Source organism: Megalobrama amblycephala, linkage group LG7 (assembly GCF_018812025.1).
Source record: "Megalobrama amblycephala isolate DHTTF-2021 linkage group LG7, ASM1881202v1, whole genome shotgun sequence".
In the NCBI taxonomy this organism is placed as follows: domain Eukaryota; kingdom Metazoa; phylum Chordata; class Actinopteri; order Cypriniformes; family Xenocyprididae; genus Megalobrama; species Megalobrama amblycephala.
In genome coordinates this window covers 32,466,890-32,488,421 of record NC_063050.1, presented here as the reverse complement: position 1 = coordinate 32,488,421, position 21,532 = coordinate 32,466,890, and the positions used below count along the sequence as shown (strand labels likewise).

Below are 21,532 nucleotides of genomic sequence, written 5' to 3'. Positions count from 1 at the left end.
ATAATATTTATGAATTTTACTATGTACTTGCCCATTTCATTGTGTCTGCTGTGCCCTTGTCACAAGAGCCTGCCCACACCCTCTTCTGATTGGCTGTTGTTTTTGATTGATTTTAAATCGCTTCTCATTTTCGCATCGCGTCTAGTGTGGACAGTCAAATTGCTCGTCGCTGGAATCTTATCACATCGCGTCTGGTTAGGACACGGTGTTAGTATTTTTAGGTACTGGTATATCGCGCCAACCTAAAGTGTCATAAAATATTATACCCCAGTTTTGAAAGATGCTAAAAAAGCAGCTGTGGAAAGCTGTAAAGCGAAGAGAAAAGACGGGATGCAGACACCACAACTGGCTTCTGATCCAGTTTTACTTCGCTCTTATTCACCATTGCACACACCAAAATGAACAATATATTATGTGTGGTTTTGTAAGCTCACAGTACATTACACAAATACACACATACGCTGTGTTATAATCTATAACTTAACATACAAATAAATGCACAGTTAAAGCAGGTCTCAGTGATAATGATTTTCATATTTATGTACATTGCATTTGTATGAAAGCATTTTGAAACTCACTGAAAGAATGAAATTTCCTCATGGGGATAATAAAAGTCACTACTACTACTAACATTGCATTAAATTGTGTCTGAGACTCAGGGTCTATGGAAGATAATTTATGATAATGTAAGATAATTTAAAACAAACACTCACTTGTGATCCATAAACGTGTCTCTATCTAAAAGTTTGAAGTGTCTGTCATAGGAAAGCAACACATGCTGCCGTTATATCCTATCTCTCATGAATAATTATGAGACACAGATGAGTCATTGAGATCCACTTTACAGCTCAAATAATACACAAGTTTTAACAGATTGCCATTGACGAGTTTTTTTCTCTGTTATGTGGTAGGGAGCGCCGATACGGATCTTCTGAAATAGTACAGCATCTCCAAAATTAAGCAAAGAAGATGATCTGGGTAAACCAGCATATAGAAGTGGTTTAGGCAGAAGTAAGCCAACATGATCACCAAACATATTAAAACTGCCTATAATGTTACAGAGAAAAATGTCAAACCCACAAAGAGGTATAGGACTGTGCAAGCTTTGGGGGTGTTGATGGACTCGATCTACTTGATCTATGTTTTGATTAGGGAATCTTTAGTCACCTCACGATCCGATCCGATCTGGAGTCACGATCCGATTCCAAAATTCTGATAAAATAATTTTTTTTACAGTGTAGTTAATACATTTAATATACCAATACTCTTAGATTCTTGATCTACTTTTTTTCTTATTAATAAATTAAGTTACAGACCTGAAAATCTTAAAATCCTTTCATTTACATATCCTTACATAAGTACTTAAGTACATTTTAAAATAATTACAAATTAAAAAAAATAAATTAAAACAATTGTATGTTATGAATATTAAACTAATAACTTCAAAACATACAAGCAAGTAGCAAATAATAAAAGAAGCAAAGAAATATATTACAAACAAAAACAAAGAGTGCTTTCAGTATTTAAGATTATCTGAACGTTCTCCATTCAAGTACTGTGAGTGATTTTTCTTCATCTTTACTGTTGTTTCTATGTTACTATGAGTTTATGACATAATAGACAGCGGGAGATCTAATAAGTTGCATTCACGCACAGATCTCTTTTGAAATATAAGTGATGTGGATTTTGTCCTGTCCGTTTAATCCCTGAATACATCCCGGCTGTGTTTACATTAATTTTGCATCATAAAAGTACATTAAACCACTTACACGGAAAGCAGCCTTCTGTTATTCAGGTTCATATTTTAAATATATAAGTCCACTGTATTCCAAACCACATAAATGACGACTTCGTAGAGCATTTATAAGGAAAATACCGACGGCGAGACCGCACACTGTAAGTGTAATGTCAAACAAAACACTTGTTTTGAGTCTCTCACAGCGCATCCTGTTCAAAGAAGCCCATGCATGTCCTTTTAATTCACTTCAACCTTTCCCAACTTCATGAAAGATTATTTTATGGAAGGTTTGAATGGTATATGTGTGTGAGGAATTGGAAACAAGCAGAATATGGGTGTTTCTAAAGCACACTAAGCGTCATCGCGCATTTGGTTAAAAAACTAAGCTCATGGATCCAGAATTGTTGGAGAGAGAATCGCGATGCATTGATGGATCGATTTTTTTTCTCCCACCCCTAGTTTTGATCATCGTTCTGAATCCAATCTGGGCAAAATCTTTGACAAAACACTTTTTTTTAAGCAGAGGCTCTGTTCTTTTATTTTGATATATTGAATGTTTACATGTTCATACAACAAAATATTGTGGGGTCATTCTTTTTTTTCATATGATCAAAAATGCTGGTGCTGACTGGCAAATAAAAAAAATAAAATACTGGCAGGGAAAGAGTTAACAATAATGAAGCTTGAAATGTGCAGTGTTTCTCTCACCAAGTGAGTGAGGAGAACGTGAGAAATATAAAACCTGGATTGAATTTGGAGTTGAGACTTTTAACGGAGAGGGAAAACTGCTGTTGCTGCACTCCACTAACATACTCTGGGGCAAAGCTTTAGGACACTGGTCCTGGATCAGGGGGGAGATGAGGTTATCTGCTGACACTGACTAACACTGACATACTTCTAGAGAGAGAGAACAGATGGAGATGATAATCAGTATGAGAGAGAGAGAGAGAGAGAGAGGGAGAGAAAAAAAATGTGCAGGGCAGTAATGAGATGTCTGAGAGTTTGGCCCAAGGATATTGTGATGCCAGTTTATCTTTGTGTGTTTATGGATGTGCATGTGCTCATGTGTGTACTATTCCAAGGTCTTCACAAGCCACAGGGAATTAAATCTATAAGACTGGAAGAGCAGGAAGAACAGAACATATTTATGAATTATGTGCCATTTACAGAGATCTTCTGAATATACAAATGGGTCATTGAGGAAAAACCAGCATGTTGCCTTTTGTCTGTGTCTCTGTGTGTGTGACATCAGGACTAGGGTTGTTCCGATTCCGATACTAGTATCGGAAATACCACCGATACCACAAAAATTTCTGGCATCGGTATCGGCGAGTATTTAAACTCACGTACCGATCCGATACCATTTTCTTAAACAATACCTAGTTGTGCCCGCTATCTTTGCTTAACGCAGCAAATCGGAAATCAATTCTTCTTCGCGGCTCAGAATGCAAACACAGGAAGTTGTGCTGTGTTGCCACAAGCAACCACTGTTTAGAGCAGCGGAGAAGTGAAAACGCGCTAGCAATATGTCTGCTGTTTGGCAGTATTTCAGACCAGTAAAACGACGACATGTCTCATATGCAATGCTGTAATTTCGAGTGGCACAAGTATTGGCAACTTTAACACAAATAACTTAATAAAGCATTTGAAGACGCGTCACCCCGGGCAACACGATGGTTACATAAAGGCTAATGCTGCGTTCACACCAGACGCGAATGAAGCGATAAGCGCGAGTGATTTACATGTTAAGTCAATGCAAAGACGCGAATTGACTTCCTGCGGCGCGATTCGCGTGAATGACGCGGTGCGAATTGAGCGATTCGGGCGTTTGACGCGCTTAAGATGGAGAAGGATGAGGCGTGCCAGCTTCATTCAAACAAAGAGAAAAGTTTTCAAAAGACAAATAAAGACAACCGACAAAATTGTCGGGTTTATTGTTCTGGATGACCAGCTGCTGTCAGTCGTCGAAAACGTGAGATTTTTATTTAACAAAATTGTTTCTGGACTTCAAATTTTAAAGAGATTATTTTCTTATATAATTATATTCCTAGATTTATTTGTTGCACTGTTTTTATAGTTATATTGTAAAACTAATATACCTTTTTCAGTTTACAGTGTTAGATTTGTGGCTGCATTTGAAGTTCTTTTTCACTTAAAATAAATAAATAATATAACTGACAAATGTATGTCAGATAATAAAAATACTCTAGTTCACTGTATGTTTTTGTTCTTGTTTTATTAAGGGAAAAGTCTGAAGCACACCATAAATAATTCTATCAATTCATACAGGGCTAGTAGTATATATATATATATATATATATATATATATATATATATATACACACCCAGGTATCGGATAGGTACTCGGTATCGGCCGATACCCTGAGCTCAGGTATCGGAATCGGTATCGGTAATGGAAAAGGGGTATCGGAACATCTCTAATCAGGACAAAAATTTGTATAATGACATGGATATGACATAGGTATTATTACTTATGAGGAGATTACCCCATGTCCCCATTTTTCAAAAGGCTTATAAATCATACAGTTTGAGTTTTTTTTTTTTTTATTATTATTATTTAATTATTTAATTTTATTTTATTTAATTCATTGCTGTAATCGAAGATCATACAGTTGTTTTAACTTCTAGAATTACAAAATAAATTGTACACTGTAAAAAACAATAAGTAAAATTTACTTAATTTTTCTTTCGAACGTTTTTGCACGCATATTTTTTAAGTAAATTTCAAATATGGAATTAAGTAACTCTACTTAACTAAGATAAATAAACTTATCTTAGTTAAGTAGAGTTAAATAAGTAAAGATAAGTAAACTTCTTAAAGAAAATAAGTAATTTTAACTTGGCCAGTAAAAGGTTGAGTAATTTCTTTGTTGAAGTTTATTTTGCAATACATTTTACTCAAACAATGTAACACTGAATTAAACCATGCTTTAAAAGTGTATACTTTACTTAGAAACATCTAAGTAAATAATACAATACAATAGATATATCTTCATATTAGAAGTAACGCAGCACCTGAACACAGAGACCTCAGTACTTGGTACACAATACACAGTGACGGTACCATACGATGGATCGTTTTGAGTGTGAATGTGGCATTTTGAGTAGAAAATGAACTTCAAATGTCACAAAATGGCAAGTTACTAAACCACAAAAGCAATGATAAAACAGTGTAAAAACAGTGAAAAATCGACCTCATTAATTATTCAAGGCCCAGTGCATGATGGGAACACCAGTATCAGAAAAGTTGAGTAGGTTTACTTAATTTTATAATGTTGATATTTACGCTTTAAAAAGGTACAATATGTAATAATTTTGTCCACTAGAGGTCGCTAGAAGCCTATTCAAAACAAACACGTAGCTTGATGATGCCAAGTTTTAGAGCGGAATCTTGGGACATGTGGTCTCCATCTCAACGGACGGTGCAAAAGAATAGGGATTGGAGTCGGGAAGAAGTCATGTTCATGGATGCGATTATTAACGTTACTGTAGTATGAAGCAGAGCAGGAGCGAGTGTTGTGGGAGCTAAACGAGGCCGCTGGAGCCATTGTGCAACACACGCCTCACGAGCAGCAGAACTTTTATTATGATTATGATTATGCTATGTTAGCTATTTGACAAAATAGTGTTTTTCTCTGAGGCATGGTAAAGCATGGTACTCACAAAAAAATTAAGAAAATTGATTTAAACAATAAGACTAAACGTGTTGAGCTATATAACAATAATTAGTTTTCTGTCTAATTGCAATTTTCTCACAATTTACAAATAGTTGGAAACATTTGGGATGTTGTAAGTACTGAAGTGAACAAAATATATAACACTGGCCTAGTGGTTTTTGGATATTTTACTGCAAAAATATTACATATTGCACCTTTAATTTCTACAAGCTTAAATTGAGTACTAATATAGAATTTACTTAGTTTTTTTAATTCTTGCCTGAGCTAACTTTTCATGTAAAAATTACATTTGTTATTTCTGTAGTATTTACTTCACCATAAAATATATATATATATTTTTTTTTTTACAGTAAACCAATACTCTTAGAATAAGTTAATTAAAAAATTTTTGAAATAAGAATAAACATTTTAGCCTATATTGGGAGAGGGAACTTTGAATATTGTGTTGGACAAAAGGGGGGCCTTTGAGTAAAAATGTCAGAGAACCGCTGCTGTAGATGCTAAGTGCTCTTAGTACAACTCGCAGGACCTCAAGAGGTTTTCAACAAATAACTAACAAAACTAACGGTCCTGAAACTGCCCCATTCTTAAAAACTATAAATCTATGCAAGAAAAAAATGTGCCAAAAATTAAATATTCGCTTAGTTATCACCAAAGGTGGCTCTATTTTGTAGATCATTAAACTGTTATGCTGTCTCAGAAATCTGTCTGAAATCAGTTTTGTGAGGTACCTTCGTCTGCAAACGCTGCCTGCGAAGTCATTGCCTGAACAAGTCAGCTGCCTAAGATTTCAGACGCAGTCGGGGAGTTTGAGTGCTTTAGGCAGGTTAACTGAGTTAAGATCTGCTCTTCATCACACTTCTTCCTCAAATTAACAAGCTCTGCTACAGTAGGTTATGTGTGTGAGTGTAAACAAAAACATATCAGATTGTCATTAACACTCCCACACACACACACACACACACACACAAAGCAGAATACATCGGACAGTGACAAAACAGAAGAGGTATAGAACAACAGAGGAAACTGTACAAGAGTAGAAACTCTACACTTAAAAACTTAAAAATTACACAGCATTTGTGCCATAATGTTGTTCACCAGAGGGGAAAAAAAGTTAGAAAAAAACTGTTGGAACAACTGAATAAAATACTTGTTTCAAAAAGGAACAACTAAAATCTCTTTTAAATAAATGTTATTCTTTTGAACTTTCTATTCAAAGAATCGCTAAACAATGGTTTCCAGATATATATTAATCAGCAAAATGGTTTTTAAAACTGAAAATAATCAGAAATGTTACTTGAGCACCTAATCATTGTATTAGAATGATTTCTGAAGGATCATGTGACACTGAAGTAATGGCTACTGAAAAAAAACAGCTTTGCCATCACAGGAATAAATTACATTTTATAATATATTAAAACAGAAAACGGTAATTTCAATTGTAATATTTCACAATAATTGTAATATTACAGTTTTTTTGTTTTACGTGGGGACTGAAATGATTTTCAGTGGTAATTGATGTCATGCCACAGTTGTTGTCCACAAAGTTCAAGTTGTATTGAAACCAGAACTTATAATTAATGCTTCAGGTTTGTTTTGCAAACTCATGCTTCCCAGAAAAGAACAAGCTCAGAGAGTGCACACATATTATAACACCATTCTATAATAACTGTTAACTGTACACTCACGTCCTCTGTAGAAGGAGACAATAATCCACCATAACAGGAACCATGTCCTGCAGAGGAGAGGAAAGAAAGAACAAGAAGGAGCAAGAAAAGATGGAGTGTTGAGGTTTGAAGGAAAAGAAGAAGACAAGAGAGAGATAATTAATTAAATCAGATGCATACTGTAATAAACTGTATAAATAAATATACTTACATCAGGGTTGTCAAAGTGAACTAGAGAATGAGAACGAAATCTGTGTGTGCAGAACTTAGCAGAAAGCTTCACAGATTTCCACAGAACTGAAACACCCATCATTCACAAAGTAAACTGAATTATATATTAGCTATCAATGAGAGAGGAGTATTAGCAGCTCAGCCTACAACATTTTACTATGTTTTAATACATTCCACAGAATTCCACAATTTTTCCCAATAAACAGAGACTGTTAAAAAAGTCTGTGCCTAGACTTAATCTGACATGGAACTAGGTCTTGGCGATATGACGATATAAAGTGTCTATCGTTAAAGAGGAAGGCTATTCCAAAGTCAATCCAATACTTGACTGGGTATTAAAATGTGTAGTGTGGTCATATTTGTGCTTTCCTTTGAGCAGTCTAGCAGCTGTGTTTTGTACCAGCTGCAGACGAGAAATGAAAGCCTGAGAAAATCCTTGTGGATAAAAAGGGCTCAAATTTACAAAGGTGGGGAAGTTGATAAAAACGTGACTTGACAACAGTAGTGATCTGTTTGTCAAACTTTAAACTGCAGTCAAATAGTATGCCTCAAATTCCTGACACGCTGTGTATTATATGGGGTGAGAAAGCAGAGATCAAAAACACTTTTCAAAAACACATAATGATTTTAGATTTCTTTTCATGTAGATGTAAAAAAAAAAAAAAAAAAAAAAAAAGCCATTACTTAAGTTCATTCAAGAAATCTAACTGTGGCGTAAGACAGTATTTATTGTTATGATGTAAGGGAAGATAGATTTGGGTGTTGCAGGCATTTAGATGAAAAGAAGCCATATGTATCAAAAATAAAGGCAGTGGGGGTGGATGGGGTGGGGGGGGGGAGCAACACCGGTCCAAGAATTGATCCCTGTGGAACACCACAACCAAGAGGTATGTTAGAAAATGAGTGATGCCCCAGGTGAAACCACTGTATTATAGTACCACAAACACAAAGATGTAAAGCTTTAAAACCTGGTTGAAAAACTTAATTGATAGAATTATCTGACAAGAAAGACTGTAACTGAGACAGTACAACTTAATTCATTAACTTTAAAATCAAAGGCAGGTTTGAAATTGGCCAAAAATTGGAAAGAAATGTAGGATAAAGATTATTATTATTATTATTATTAAGATACAGTGTCACCACAGCATGTTTAAGACAGACAGGAACAGTGTTGGTATGTAATTATTTTTTGATTACTGATAACAGACCAGCACCAACCACATCATAATTTGTTTGAGGAAACGAGGAGGAATAATATCCTGTGGGCATAATGTGGGCTTAAGGTGATCAACAACTTCCTTACAGGCGCTCAAATAAAGTGGCTCAAACACAGACCATGTAGAGGACTACAAAGTAACATCAGGCAGAGTATACCCAGTATGAGGCATCTGATATCTTACAACCCTGATCTTATTTGTGAAAAACTTCCCAAAACTTTGCAAACAGATATAGAAGGCTCAGGGAGATGTTTAACAGAAGGATTTAGCACAAGTCAATGGTGGGAAAAAAAAGAACATGATTATTCTGACTATTTTTAGTGATCAGTTCAGAAAGGCATTTACACTTTGCAGCTGCCCTCTGGACCATAGTAAGAGAATTTCTCATAATTTCATATGAAATCTGCAGTTTATCCCTTTTCCACTTGAGCTCAGCACGTCTACCAGCCTGTCTGAGAGATTGTGTCATGTCATTATGCCAGAGAATTGGCACCAACTTATGATTATTAAGCTTCAATACAGCAATGGTGTTCAGAATAGAGGCATATGTAGAGTTGAAATAACTGTTCGTCAACATCCAAGTTCTGTAGAGTACATTCTTCATTTCTGAAGAATCCCATACTTCATGGGAAAAACCATGAAGCAAACCATGTAATGATTTCTAAGGGCTTGACCGGAGTACGGCACAGAGAAAAATACAGGCATATAATCATTGCTGATCTTAATGTCCATAAGTTAAAGGTGCTCTAAGCGATCCTGGGTGGAGTAACTTTCTGTTGACGTTTGAAGTGTTGTCAAACAAAACAGAGGCTAGCTAGACCCTCCCTCCTCCCTCCTCCTCCCCCTCCCCTCCGTGCTTCCTGAAACAGTCATGAACGCGCATTTAAAATCATTCTTGTCGGTTATTTGCTGGAGCATGTTTATTTTGATTCGTGGTCCAGGCTGCACCAGTTTGTTTTTATTGCCGTTTTCGGAGCTTGTGGCGACTACAGAGACCGTGTTTTTTTTTACAGTGTGTTCAGGGGACAGGCAGCTAGCGGAGAGTGAGGAGATGTTTGCTGTATGTGACAAAAAATGTTTTGGCCTAAAAACGTGTGACATCAATTAGAGCACCTTTAAGTATGGCCCTGTAAATGCGTTGGGCCAGATACCCACTAAACCAAATGACTCACTAAGATTTAAAAACTCCATGGAAAAAGTTTTAGAGATACAACACAGACATGAATGTTAGCGGTAACAAGAACGCAAAGCAGAGTGTCTGTTACACCTCGGGTGTGTATTATTTTCTGAATTTTGAGGTTCAAACCAATGACACTTACCATAATTGTCTCAGTTTTTATGCATTAATATTTGGACTGGGCAATATGGCTAAAGAAAAACCTGATACAATATACACATTGATGATTATGCGTTTTCTCTAAAATAGATTAAAAGAACTATTGTATAATAGCCATAATTTCCAAGTAGATTTAAATGTAAATTCAAGGAGCAAAATAGTCCAACTAAAAATCATGGCATGTTTTTCTATTATATATCAGGGAAATTTTGCCTCCATTTTTGCCTTACATTTTAAGAGATAGGAAATGGTAGAAGAGGAGAGAGGGAAACAGGATTTGAAAAGAACCTCAAGCTGAGACTCACACTCAAACTGCATTTGTCAGAGGGCTGACCTATTATAAAAAATAACTAGATTTTGTATTTTACAAAAATATTTTTAATATATGATGCCACACATGTATTCTGTGAACATTTTTTAGTGATGATGCAAACAGATTACAGAATTAGAGTTTTGAACCAACGCACTAAATACCGAAACAATGCTTTTCAGACAACTCTTTCACTACTGAAGTTTAAATCAGAGATGTAATAAAAAAAATATCTCTGTCTTAAAGGCATAGATCATCCAAAACTCATTTACTCATTTTTGGGTGAACGATCCCTTTAACACTCTCATGAACGCAAGTCAGGAGGCCAGGAAGGATTGTGAAGCAACTCTAATAACATGCTCTGTTGTCCAACTAAAACATCCACATTAAACTAATTATTTCACATTTCTTAGTTTTATATCAGCAACATATAATTTTGAATATATTTAGAATATCCCAATTACTATAGAATCATAGTCCAGTGAACATGGGTGAAGTAATTAAAAGTGCTTCTGCTGTAAAATGAATTTTAAAAAGTGCATCTGACAGACAGGCAGTTAGAGCAGCATAACATTCCACATTGCCCTAGATATACAGAGCTAAATCTGCCATTTGGCTATGGTGAGTGCCTTATTTTTGTGATGACAGAGTGCTTCTTAATGGCAAAAAGAAATCGGAGAGCGAGCGAGACCCAGAGGCAGAAGAGAGATGACATTAGTGGGCCATTATTGTATGTGGTTTCCGCCTTATGATGACATGCAGTTTAAAAATGGATGCCGCAGGCCTAAAGTCTGACATAAAGGAGACTGTCTGAATCGCTCTCTCAGTCTGCTCTCCTCTCTCTCACCTTTTTAAAAGCATCTATAATGCTGAAATCTCTTCAGCTCAGTCTAACTATCTCATTAAATAATACTGTATCTAAATCGTTAAATAATAATATGGAAAAATATTTCACTTCTTGAGCTCTGTCTAAACCTAATGATTCCCTAAAATAACACCATTCAAGAGGGCTTCTCTGGTTGACACAGTACCTGGAAGTGCTGCTCCATCACCTGGATTTTCCCTTGCTCTGGACACTTTTTCAGAGAGCGATCCACATACTGTAACAAAATTTCAACCATCTGTGAAGAGAGAAAAGCAGCAGAGAAATGTGTCATTTATTTGCTCAAAAAATAAATGGTGAATAGTTTTTAATATACCTACAACAAGTTAATTTAGCCATCATATCTATCATTTACAGCACTACAGATAGATAACTTCATTCTGAAATCCATTATAGAAAAATGTATATAGTAAAAAAATAAGTTCTTATTATAAAAGAGACAGGATTCCAGTTAGATAATGTGCTCAGTTAGAGAGTAGAACTCAAAAGAGTTAATTATTGGATTTATAGATCGTTTTAAAGTTATATATTATACAAAAAAGTCTGTGTGTTGTCTGGATTGGAACATGTGTTCAATAAACATACCGTAGTAGCTCTGTATTAGGAATGTTTTTTTTTGGGGGAGGGGGGTTTGTTTATGAAACATTAAAGTGCTGAGGACTTTCACATGTGTGTAAAATATACAACATAATTTAAGGCACAATATGAAAATTAGCACTTATAAACGAATAAACAAACAAGTATAATTTTTGAACTGAAATAAGTTTATTACCCATTTTAAAGTAACATAACATTAGTAAAAGGTTGCATTTTTTCCAAACTATATGCACACAGGCATTCACATATACACACTACCAAAAATCAAAACTTTGGAAAATTCTTCCTAACACTGTTGTTAAAAAGTTCCCACAAAAGTGTTGCACTTGTAGGTTGCTTTTTTCTTTCATCTTTCAGTCCAGTTCATCTCAAACCAGCTGAATGAGATTTACTCTGGAGACTGTGCTGGCCATTCCATGAATTAAAGCCTACTGTATTGATCTTTTCTTCTAAGGTAGTTCATTTTAGGCCCCTGACTAAGATGAAATAAACCAGAGGGTGCTGCAAACTGTCTTTTTGGTGAAGTATGCCAAAAACTGGATACAGCAACAGAGCCCCAGACCACCACACATCCACCTACATGTTTGATATCACACAGTGAGAACTTACTTTACTAAAACAGTAAAGAAACCCTTAAAAAAACCCTGCATGATGAACTGAAGACTGGCCATAACACCTTCTACCTGGCTTCAGTACTTCTCTAATGGTTATTTAGTGCCTAGACAAGCCTCTTTTTCTTATTCGGAATCAAAACATAAAGGTGTTCTAAAACATTTCACTGGTAGTGTATTTATTGTGCATCTCTGATTTTAATTGCTTCCTACAACTGAGGCCTAACAAGACACTTTCTGAAATTGTGAAACTAAAGATGTACATGATGTGTCATTGTATTAACTCCAAGAGTCTTACCTTGTCCGCAACCACACCTTTTCTCTTAGCAGGGTCTGCAAATAGACCTGTTACATAAACACATCACATTAGGTCTACATTTCTATGTGTATTTTGTTATTTTGCTATGTGTATTTAACCCTAATTCTAATCAAACAACATTCAATTTCTTTCTTTTTTTTCTCTTTTTTTATTGTCTTGGAAAATGAAAGACTATATTACTATTTTCCACTGCAGGCAATTACAAACTAAAAGCTTTGAGGTCTGTAAACTGCAAGCATTTTCATAGAAATTAAGAAATTTTAGAGTGGTTGTATGGAGAAGGGCTGACCTAACACAGCTTTGGCGGTGCCCTCATGGAAGGACCAGGCCAGAGACAGAGCCTCCATGAACTTCTCCTGCTTCAACAGATGGTCCACACGCTGCAGGACATCAGAACGACTCCCATCACTATCAGATTCACTAATGCTAATCGGATATAACATCAGTTATAATACCTTACCTCACGCCAGTTCCTCAGGGTCATGATATGCACAGACTATAAAAAATAAAATAAAAAAAAACAGTGATTAATTAACAAATCTGAAACAGGGTGCCAGATGACCTGTGACAGTGTAAGAGAGTTTTAAGCAAGATGATAGAAGTGTCATTTTATGAATTGGATTTTAATATCTTGAAAACTTGAACATTTGATTGTCTGTATTAAATAGAACATTGTTGTTTCAATTTACTACACAATGTCAGTTAAATAACCTGAAAATACTGTGGGTTATTAAGACTAATTTTACTAATCACTCTTGCCAAATGGGGTAAGCACACTTATGTTCTCATTTCAGAGTTGTTCGAGTAAATGATTCGTTATAGACCGTGTGGGCAGATCAGTTGTTTTCATGATTTATTAAAATAAATCCTTTCAAATGAGTCATTAGGTCGCGAATCGGACATTGACGCATTACATGTGAATCGCGACTGTTATTAGGACATCGCAAAAGATTTGTCAACACAGAAAACACTTCATCACTGGATAGGATTTTCTTTTTGTTTAATGAAAGTGTGGTTTATGTCAGCTGCATGTGCGGGACGCCTGTCAGAGAAGATGGTGATGTTCTTTTGAGCACTATTCATGTCCAGCGGTTATTCAGGAAAAACATTCTCCAAATGCGCCTCGTGAAACATGGATTCGGTCTTCCGAACTTTTAGCATCGTGTCAGTTGATTTAGATTATTATGTGCGAGGTAGAGAGAGTGCAAAGACAGTGCTCACTTCAAAGAGAGAGTTTGCACGCACGAGGGAGGGAGGAGCTCTCTGCTCGTTCTGTCTGTCAACGCAGCAGCCATCTGCATCACTAATAAACAACACTCAATAACTGATCAAATAAGGCTTGGGCGGAACAAAAATTCGTTTTGGCGGCCGGCAAAAAATTTTCAATATAGGAAAAACCCAGATTCAGCAAGGATGCATTAATTTTATCAAGTGACAGTAAAGAAATTTATATTATTACAAAATATTTCAAATAAATGCTGTTCTTTTGATCTTTCTTTTCCAAGAACAAACATTAATGTTTCCATAAAAAAAAAAATAAGCAGCAAACTGTTTTCAACATTGATAATAATAAGCAGCACCAATTCAGCATATTTGCATGATTTCTGAAGGATCATGAGACACTTAAAGGATTAGTTCACTTTCAAATAAAAATTTCCTGACTAAATTGTCATATACAATATGCTAGTGCAAGTATATAACAATTAGTTCAAGCTTTGAGCTGTGGAGGGCAGTAATACACTTAGCAGAGTCTACACTGCTGGAATTCTAATAGAGAGAAAGAAGAAGAGAGCTAGTTCAAGACGAGCGTCTATGGTTAAAATGTATATAACTTTTAATTTTTTTTTTTTTTTTTAAGAAAATGACTGATTGTTTCGCTAGATAAGACCCTTATTCCTCATCTGGTATCGTTTAAAGCCCTTTGAAGCTGCACTGAAACTGTAATTTTGACCTTCAACCATTTGGAGCCAACTGAAGTCCACTATAAGGAGAATAATCCTGGAATGTTTTCATCAAAAACCTTAATTTCTTTTCGACTGAAGAAACATGGACATCTTGGATGACATGGGGGTGAATAAATTATCAGGATTTTTTTATTTGAAAGTGAACTAATCCTTTAAGACTGGAGTAATGGCTGCTGAAAATCAGCTTGACAGGAATAAACCACATTTTAAATATATTAAAATTAATTTAAATTGTAATAATATTTCACAATATTACAATTTTACTGTATCTTTGACCAAATAAATACAGCCTTGGTGATAATAAGAGACTTTTTCCAAAAACATCAAAAGTCTTACCAACTCCAAACTTTTGATTAGTAGTACGAGGATAATAATAGTTAATTAAATAAATAAAAACACTAAAAAATTATATTTTTATTCACATTGGCTGCTAAAATATGTATTATATTTATGGATGGACCAGTGAAAATGTTAGCAATGCAAGAAAAAAACAACTAGCAGGTGAAAACAATGTCTGAGGTACATGTATTTGTCATTAAATATATTGGCAGAGCATAAAATTAGATTCATTCATAAAACTGAGGTGTTTATTCAAGCACTGGCTGAGCTATTAAATAAGCAGCACTTGGGGAAGTGATACAGAGCAAGAATTAATGTGACATCCCAGAGCTGGCCCACTACCAATATGGTGTGTCTAATGGATAACCCATGGGCAATTTTAATGCAATCCTTCTTCCTCGCCCTCCCTCCAGCTGCCCCTCTCTCCTTCATTTCTCTTCTCTTTCTTGCCCTCCCTCTGGCTGCAGGTAACAGGAAGTTCAGCAAGGACATTGCGGAGAGCAGACCTCAATGAATATTCAGGGTATGCATGATGTGCGATTAGCATAATAGCACTTGAGTGTGCCAGAACTCAGTCAGAGGGGCACTGGAGGAGTCAGCCAAACTTACAGCTGAACACAAGCCACACAGCATGTGCTACTAGTCTCAGAGTTCACAAGAGACCCTTGCAAATTTCATGTATCAATTACACAAATTTTATGAATATATATATATATATATATATATATATATATATATATATATATATATATATATATATATATATATATATATATATATATATATATATATATATATATATATATATAAATAAAGGACTATTTGTTGAATAGTTCTGAAGTAGGCCTAAAAACATAGTACAATAAAGCTAAATCTTCATAACTAATAAATATCTATGAATTACTAAGTTCTAGTGTCTTTGGCAAGGCAAATCTTAAGGATCAAGCTAAGTAGGGACAACACATAGAGTGACATGGCGACTGGCATAATCCCTCATAATCTAGTTCAGATCACATTTAATTAGTGTTAAATGTTCATCAAATCAGCTTTTCAACGGCGGCATTTACACTAGACAGTTTTTCAAATGATTTGCCCAACATTTTTCCCCACTAGTTTTTTTTACACCGCGTTCTGTTCACATGCTGAAGAACATCCCATACACTGTTAAAAAATTGGATAAATGTTTTGTCCATCAAAAATGTATCACAAAGCAATTCATCTAAAAAATGATTATCTCAAGATAATAAAGCACTGTTAGAATATTGAGTAAAAGCATCACCTTGTTTTTATGCAGAAACTTTGGAGGCAGGCTCATTTTGTTTGTACGAGTTAAATTTCTAACATTATATACAGTTTTAAAACATAAATGTTGTGTGGATTGCATAATTTCTTGAAGAAAAACGACAAAGGATGACAAAAAGTGCTGTTGGATGTTTTTCACTGGTAAATTGTCCCTTGTCAAGGACAATTTTCCGAAGTGCTATGGATTGGATTGATCTCACGATTGCTTTTTCATAATAAAGGTATGAAGTCCAATTTTGATTTTGCATGTTTTCATTTGTACTCAACATAAATAACTTTATTACTGTTGCTGAAGCATCTATATCATAAAACAAAAGGATATCAACATTAAAATCTGAGGTCTTTCAGAAGATGTATAATTTGGAAACTTTAATAACACTTTTGAATAGCAGTCTTCTGTAGTAAACAAAAGTATAAATAAACCGATATGAAGTCACCTCTCTTCAATTCTTAAGCGATGAAGGTAACAGACCTCTAACAAGTCAAGGAGAAGAAAAACCAGAGCATTATATATTTAAATAGTAACCAGTTAATAATAAAACTACATTGACCATTTTTAATGAAAGCAAAGATCAAAAACGTACTCCAAAATTTCTGATAAAACCCCTTTCTGTTACTCCAGCCCCCACAGGCTCTTATGAGTGAAAGAAAAGTCACGTTTTGACTGCTGTGACAGATTCTGCATCCTTATTTTTTGCAAATTTGTCAAATTAGATACAGATTCAGAGCTAAGTGCATGGATTTGTTTAATAATGTAGCTGCCCACAGCACATGGTACTCCCATTTAAAAAAATAAATAAATAACCAGTCTAAGTGGTTTCTATTTGGAAAGGAGGACACAGAACAACACAGCTGAAAGAGTTCTGCTCAGAAAGGTATCAAACGACAAGCGTTTAATTTACAATCCCTTGTTGATGCAATTAAAATGACGTAACCAAATATTTCAGAAATATTGACTGACCACATATCAAATTGTATTGCTGGAGACAATGGACTCTGCTTCGGAATTTAGCCTTAGGATCCACAACATCCGGTGCAGCGCATCGAAATTGTTAGAAATTTCACCACAAAATTAAACTTTGAGGAAGGATAAAGCAATATTGATACATTCCACCTTTACAGTAAAGGCATTTAGAGTTTCTGGAACATATTACTAAAACTCTGTTTTAAAATAATAGTAAAATGTTTTGTTTTTCTGTAGTATTATATTTAGTTGTGATTGTTAGTTATTAGCAATATGAAAGAAAGAGTTGCTACCACAGTTTCCTATGGAAAATTACTATACCAGAATTGTGTAGCACTGAACTTTTAGCAGAAATGTATAGGCAGTAGGCCATGAGGAGAGTCCAATTCTTATGTGCTAGTGTTCAGTGTTATTATGAGTGGCTTTACCTTTGTTCCCAGATACATAATCTGCCCTGCATAGCTGCAAACAGACTGGTAACATGTCTTCTCTCCAACTAATGCCTGAAGATGTACAGAGGAATAGTGATTTAATATCTTCACCTCTATGTACAAACAACAAAAACTCATTTGTCTTTATATGCCCAACACAGTAAATGTAGAGAAACTATAGAAAGAAGCTTCACATCTCATTAATTGACAAATGGGTTCTTCATATGTTTTTGAACCTAATGACCTTTATACCAACCCGTGAATCTTGAATCTCTGCTCTCACAACCTGGTCTCAGCCTCAAGTATATTGTGTATTAGATGTAAATTGTATACTGGCTGGGCTCAAATTAACCTTCATGCCTATATAATTAGTTCTAGGTCAGAATAAAGCAGTAGGATTCTGGAAGTAAAGTATTCTCCTTAGAAAAACATGAAGGTCTAAAGAGAAATCTTCCTTGGATCCAACAATCAAGTTGTTACCATGGAAATGCAGCAAAAGAGTGCACTGACATGCCACTTCCATGAAGCAATGTGAATGACATCACTGATTTATAATTGAAATTTCGCAACAAACTTAGATAATATTGTATTTTTCACTTGACTATGACTGAGTAATATTGTACAGTTGTTTTTTCCATTGTAAAAGTAAAGTAAGGGATTACTGTTATTTTTTCTGTAATTTAATTACATTTACTTCTGATGTAATTGAACTAAATACTGGGTACAGGCTGTAGAACAATTATATAGTGGATTTAAAGGATTAGTCCACTTTCAAATAAAATATTCCTGATAATTGACTTATGGAAAAAAACAAAACTGGCGCTGCGTTCGTTCCGTAAGTAGAATAGGGAAGGCGTAGGACATACAGCATAAGCTTTCTGAAGAATACGGAAAGCGGAAGCACGTACAAGGCGATCATTTGAGTTTATAAAGCATATACAGTTGTATTTTTTTCAAAAATGACAGATTGTTTCGCTAGATAAGACCCTTATTCCTCGTCTGCTATCGTTTAAAGCCCTTTGAAGCTGCACTGAAACTATCATTTTGACCTTCAACCGTTTGGAGGCCACTGAAGTCCATTATAAAGAGAATAATCCTGGAATGTTTTCATCAAAACAAAAAACCTTAATTTCTTTTCGACTGAAGAAAGAAAGACATGAACATGTTGGATGACATGGGGGTGAGTAAATTATCAGGAAAATTTTATTTGAAAGTGGACTAATCCTTTAACTTCAAAATTCTAAAGTCTAATGTTAAAATGCATTTTTTTATGTATCCTTCTCACTTTAAATACTTTAGTTTCAGTTAATAAGAATAATTTATCTAGTTTTATATTATGTATTTGAAAGAATTAAAAGAGCAGTTTCATGTCTATTCTTGTATCACATTAACTAGTCGAGGTTGATATGGGATTTAGAAAGTAACTGGTAATAAGTAATTACATACTTTTTGGAGAAAGTAATTTGAACAGTAATCCAATTACACTATTGAAGATGTAATTAGTAACTAGTAATTAATTACTTTTTTAGAGTAACTTACCCAACACCTTAAATTAATGTGTTACCCATTTTATTTTGTCATTATGATTTTATACGAGTTTGTCTTTTTTATTAGTTTTTATTTAATAATTTTAGTACTTCAACTTAAACATTTTATTACAGTTAAGCCGGGGACACACCTAACGATTAGCTGAAACATTCTAAGACTGAACTGAACACACATACCGATTGTTTCCTGCGACTGAAGCAGATTTATATACTCACACATGGAATTTGAACACCGACTGTAATCACAGACTGAACGCAACTGGCTCTGACTGGACGCGTTTGAGCGCGATCAGTCATAAGTATCAATTTACATTCATAATCGGCCTTACAATCGTTAAGTGTGTGCGCGGCTTTAGTCAAGGCAACATTTCTAATTTTGTTTGTTTGTTTATGTTCAAGATTTACTGGTAACACTTTACAATAAGGTCTCATTCATTAACATTAGTTAATGTATTAAATTAACTAACATGAACTAACAATGAGCAATACATAGTGTTTATTAATATTTGTTAATGTTAGTTAATAAAAATAGTCATTCATTGCTTGTTCATGCTAGTTCACAGTGCATTAACTACTGTTAAATACAACTTTTGATTTTAATAATGTATTAGTAAATGCTGACATTAACATTAACTAAGATTAATAAGTTGATTCAATGACATCATTCACATACTTGTTGATTCTTTAAGTATAGTTAAAGTAAGACCTTTTTCCTCACATTTTTAAATACTTTTATGCTTCAAATAAAACCAAGGTAGTGAAAAAAGGAGCTTTCGCTGTTGCACATTATAAGCTAGAACATGCACCAGACCAAAACTCTGGAATGTCATCATCCTGGTCCTTACCAACGCTTGGCTGACATTTCCACCAGTGGCGAGGGATTTAAAATGGCTGCTGTTGTAAACCAGCTGCAACTCGGCCATGTCCACCGTTTCAAGCTCCTCCTGACTGGGCCTATCCACCACTCGCAGCTTCTCTGTGCTGTCCATTAACACAAGCGTTCGAGGGTTTATCCACTGCCAAGAGACAAAAGAAAACATGAAACTGCACACTGCTATAAAAGTAATCAAACTCAAATGATTGTTAGTGAAGGTCTGACTCACGCTCAGACTGATGAGGTCACAGTTGAGTTGGAGCTGTCTCTGTTTGATGACATGGATGGTGCCAGACTCATCTTTTTTAACCTGAGCACCAAAACAATAGATTGGGTTTATTATTGTATGACCGTTATTAAAGGTGAAGCATGCCACTCTTTTTGTCTGCCACTGTTCAGACCAAGGGGTCAAGGTTTGGTTGGTTAGCATGGTCCAGTTAGTCCATGCTGTATACTATTTAGTTCTAAAAATCACCTTTCACCATTGATGCCCAAGTAGGCATATATTGTTTTTTGTTTTTTACTTATTTTTATTTAGCCATTTATTCATTGTATTTTACAATTCTATTTATTTTATTTTATTTTATTAAATGGCTTTTGTTAGATAGTGCTGACACTCTGAGCTCAGCTCAGACAAAAGATTTTGCAAGTAACATATGTATTACTGATTTTAATATAGTTATTAATTAAGTAGATGCCAAGATTTTCTGTGGCTCCAGCATGATTAGCCACATGCATTAGCAGTAGGGCTGCACAATTTGGGGAGGAAAAAATCAAATTGCAATTTTTCCTGATAAAAATTGTGATTGCCATTTAAAATGAAATTTAAGCAAAAAAAGCTACAGGTTTGCTGTGCTTGTTTTCAGGACTGCACAATTTGGCCAAAATTGTCTGAGCACACCCCATTTCAGACACAACAGATCATAAGCTGCTCACATGTACAAAAACATAGTGCCGCCCTCCACTCTGAAACACACAGCGCATATATTTAATAAATGAAATTAACTTTGCAATTTGATAATCTCACCAAGCCATAATGTGATTTCAATTTTATTTCGATTAATCCAGCACCAACAATTTAAGGCTCAGGTAATTTGGTCCTAAAAATCCTTGTGTGCCAATGAGCAAATATTTCTCCATATAAAATACACTGATGAGCCAAAACATTATGACCAGTCACAGGTGAAGTGAATATTGTTGATCATCACCTTACAAAGCCACATATTAAGGTCTGGTAGATTAGATGGTAAGCAAACATTCAGTTCTCATAAAAGTGTTGGATGCAGCAGAAATGGGCAGGAATACAGATATGATCGACTATGACAAGGGCCAAGTTGTTATGGCAAGGTGACTGGGTCAGGGTATCTTTGAAATGGGAAGTCTTGTCAGTTGCTCCTGATCAGCAGTGGTGAGAATTTGTGGTCCGAGTAGGGACAAACCACAAACCGGTGACAGGGTGCTGGGCACCCAAGACCCATCTATGCACGAGAGCAACGAAGGTTAT

General features: G+C 35.1%; 1 protein-coding gene across 2 annotated transcripts in view; it reads right to left on the bottom strand.

Moving 5' to 3' along the window:
* Positions 1-21,532, bottom strand: part of vps8 (VPS8 subunit of CORVET complex) — a 140,597-nt gene that overhangs the window by 102,711 nt on the left and 16,354 nt on the right. For both annotated transcript variants that reach the window (XM_048197107.1, XM_048197108.1), the window contains 8 exons: positions 20,258-20,338; positions 20,000-20,170; positions 17,605-17,679; positions 13,068-13,103; positions 12,897-12,987; positions 12,587-12,633; positions 11,229-11,318; positions 7,125-7,171 (listed from right to left, as the gene is read on the bottom strand). In XM_048197107.1, coding sequence (XP_048053064.1) covers positions 7,125-7,171; positions 11,229-11,318; positions 12,587-12,633; positions 12,897-12,987; positions 13,068-13,103; positions 17,605-17,679; positions 20,000-20,170; positions 20,258-20,338 — 638 coding nt within the window. The remainder of the gene's footprint in view (positions 1-7,124; positions 7,172-11,228; positions 11,319-12,586; positions 12,634-12,896; positions 12,988-13,067; positions 13,104-17,604; positions 17,680-19,999; positions 20,171-20,257; positions 20,339-21,532) is intronic.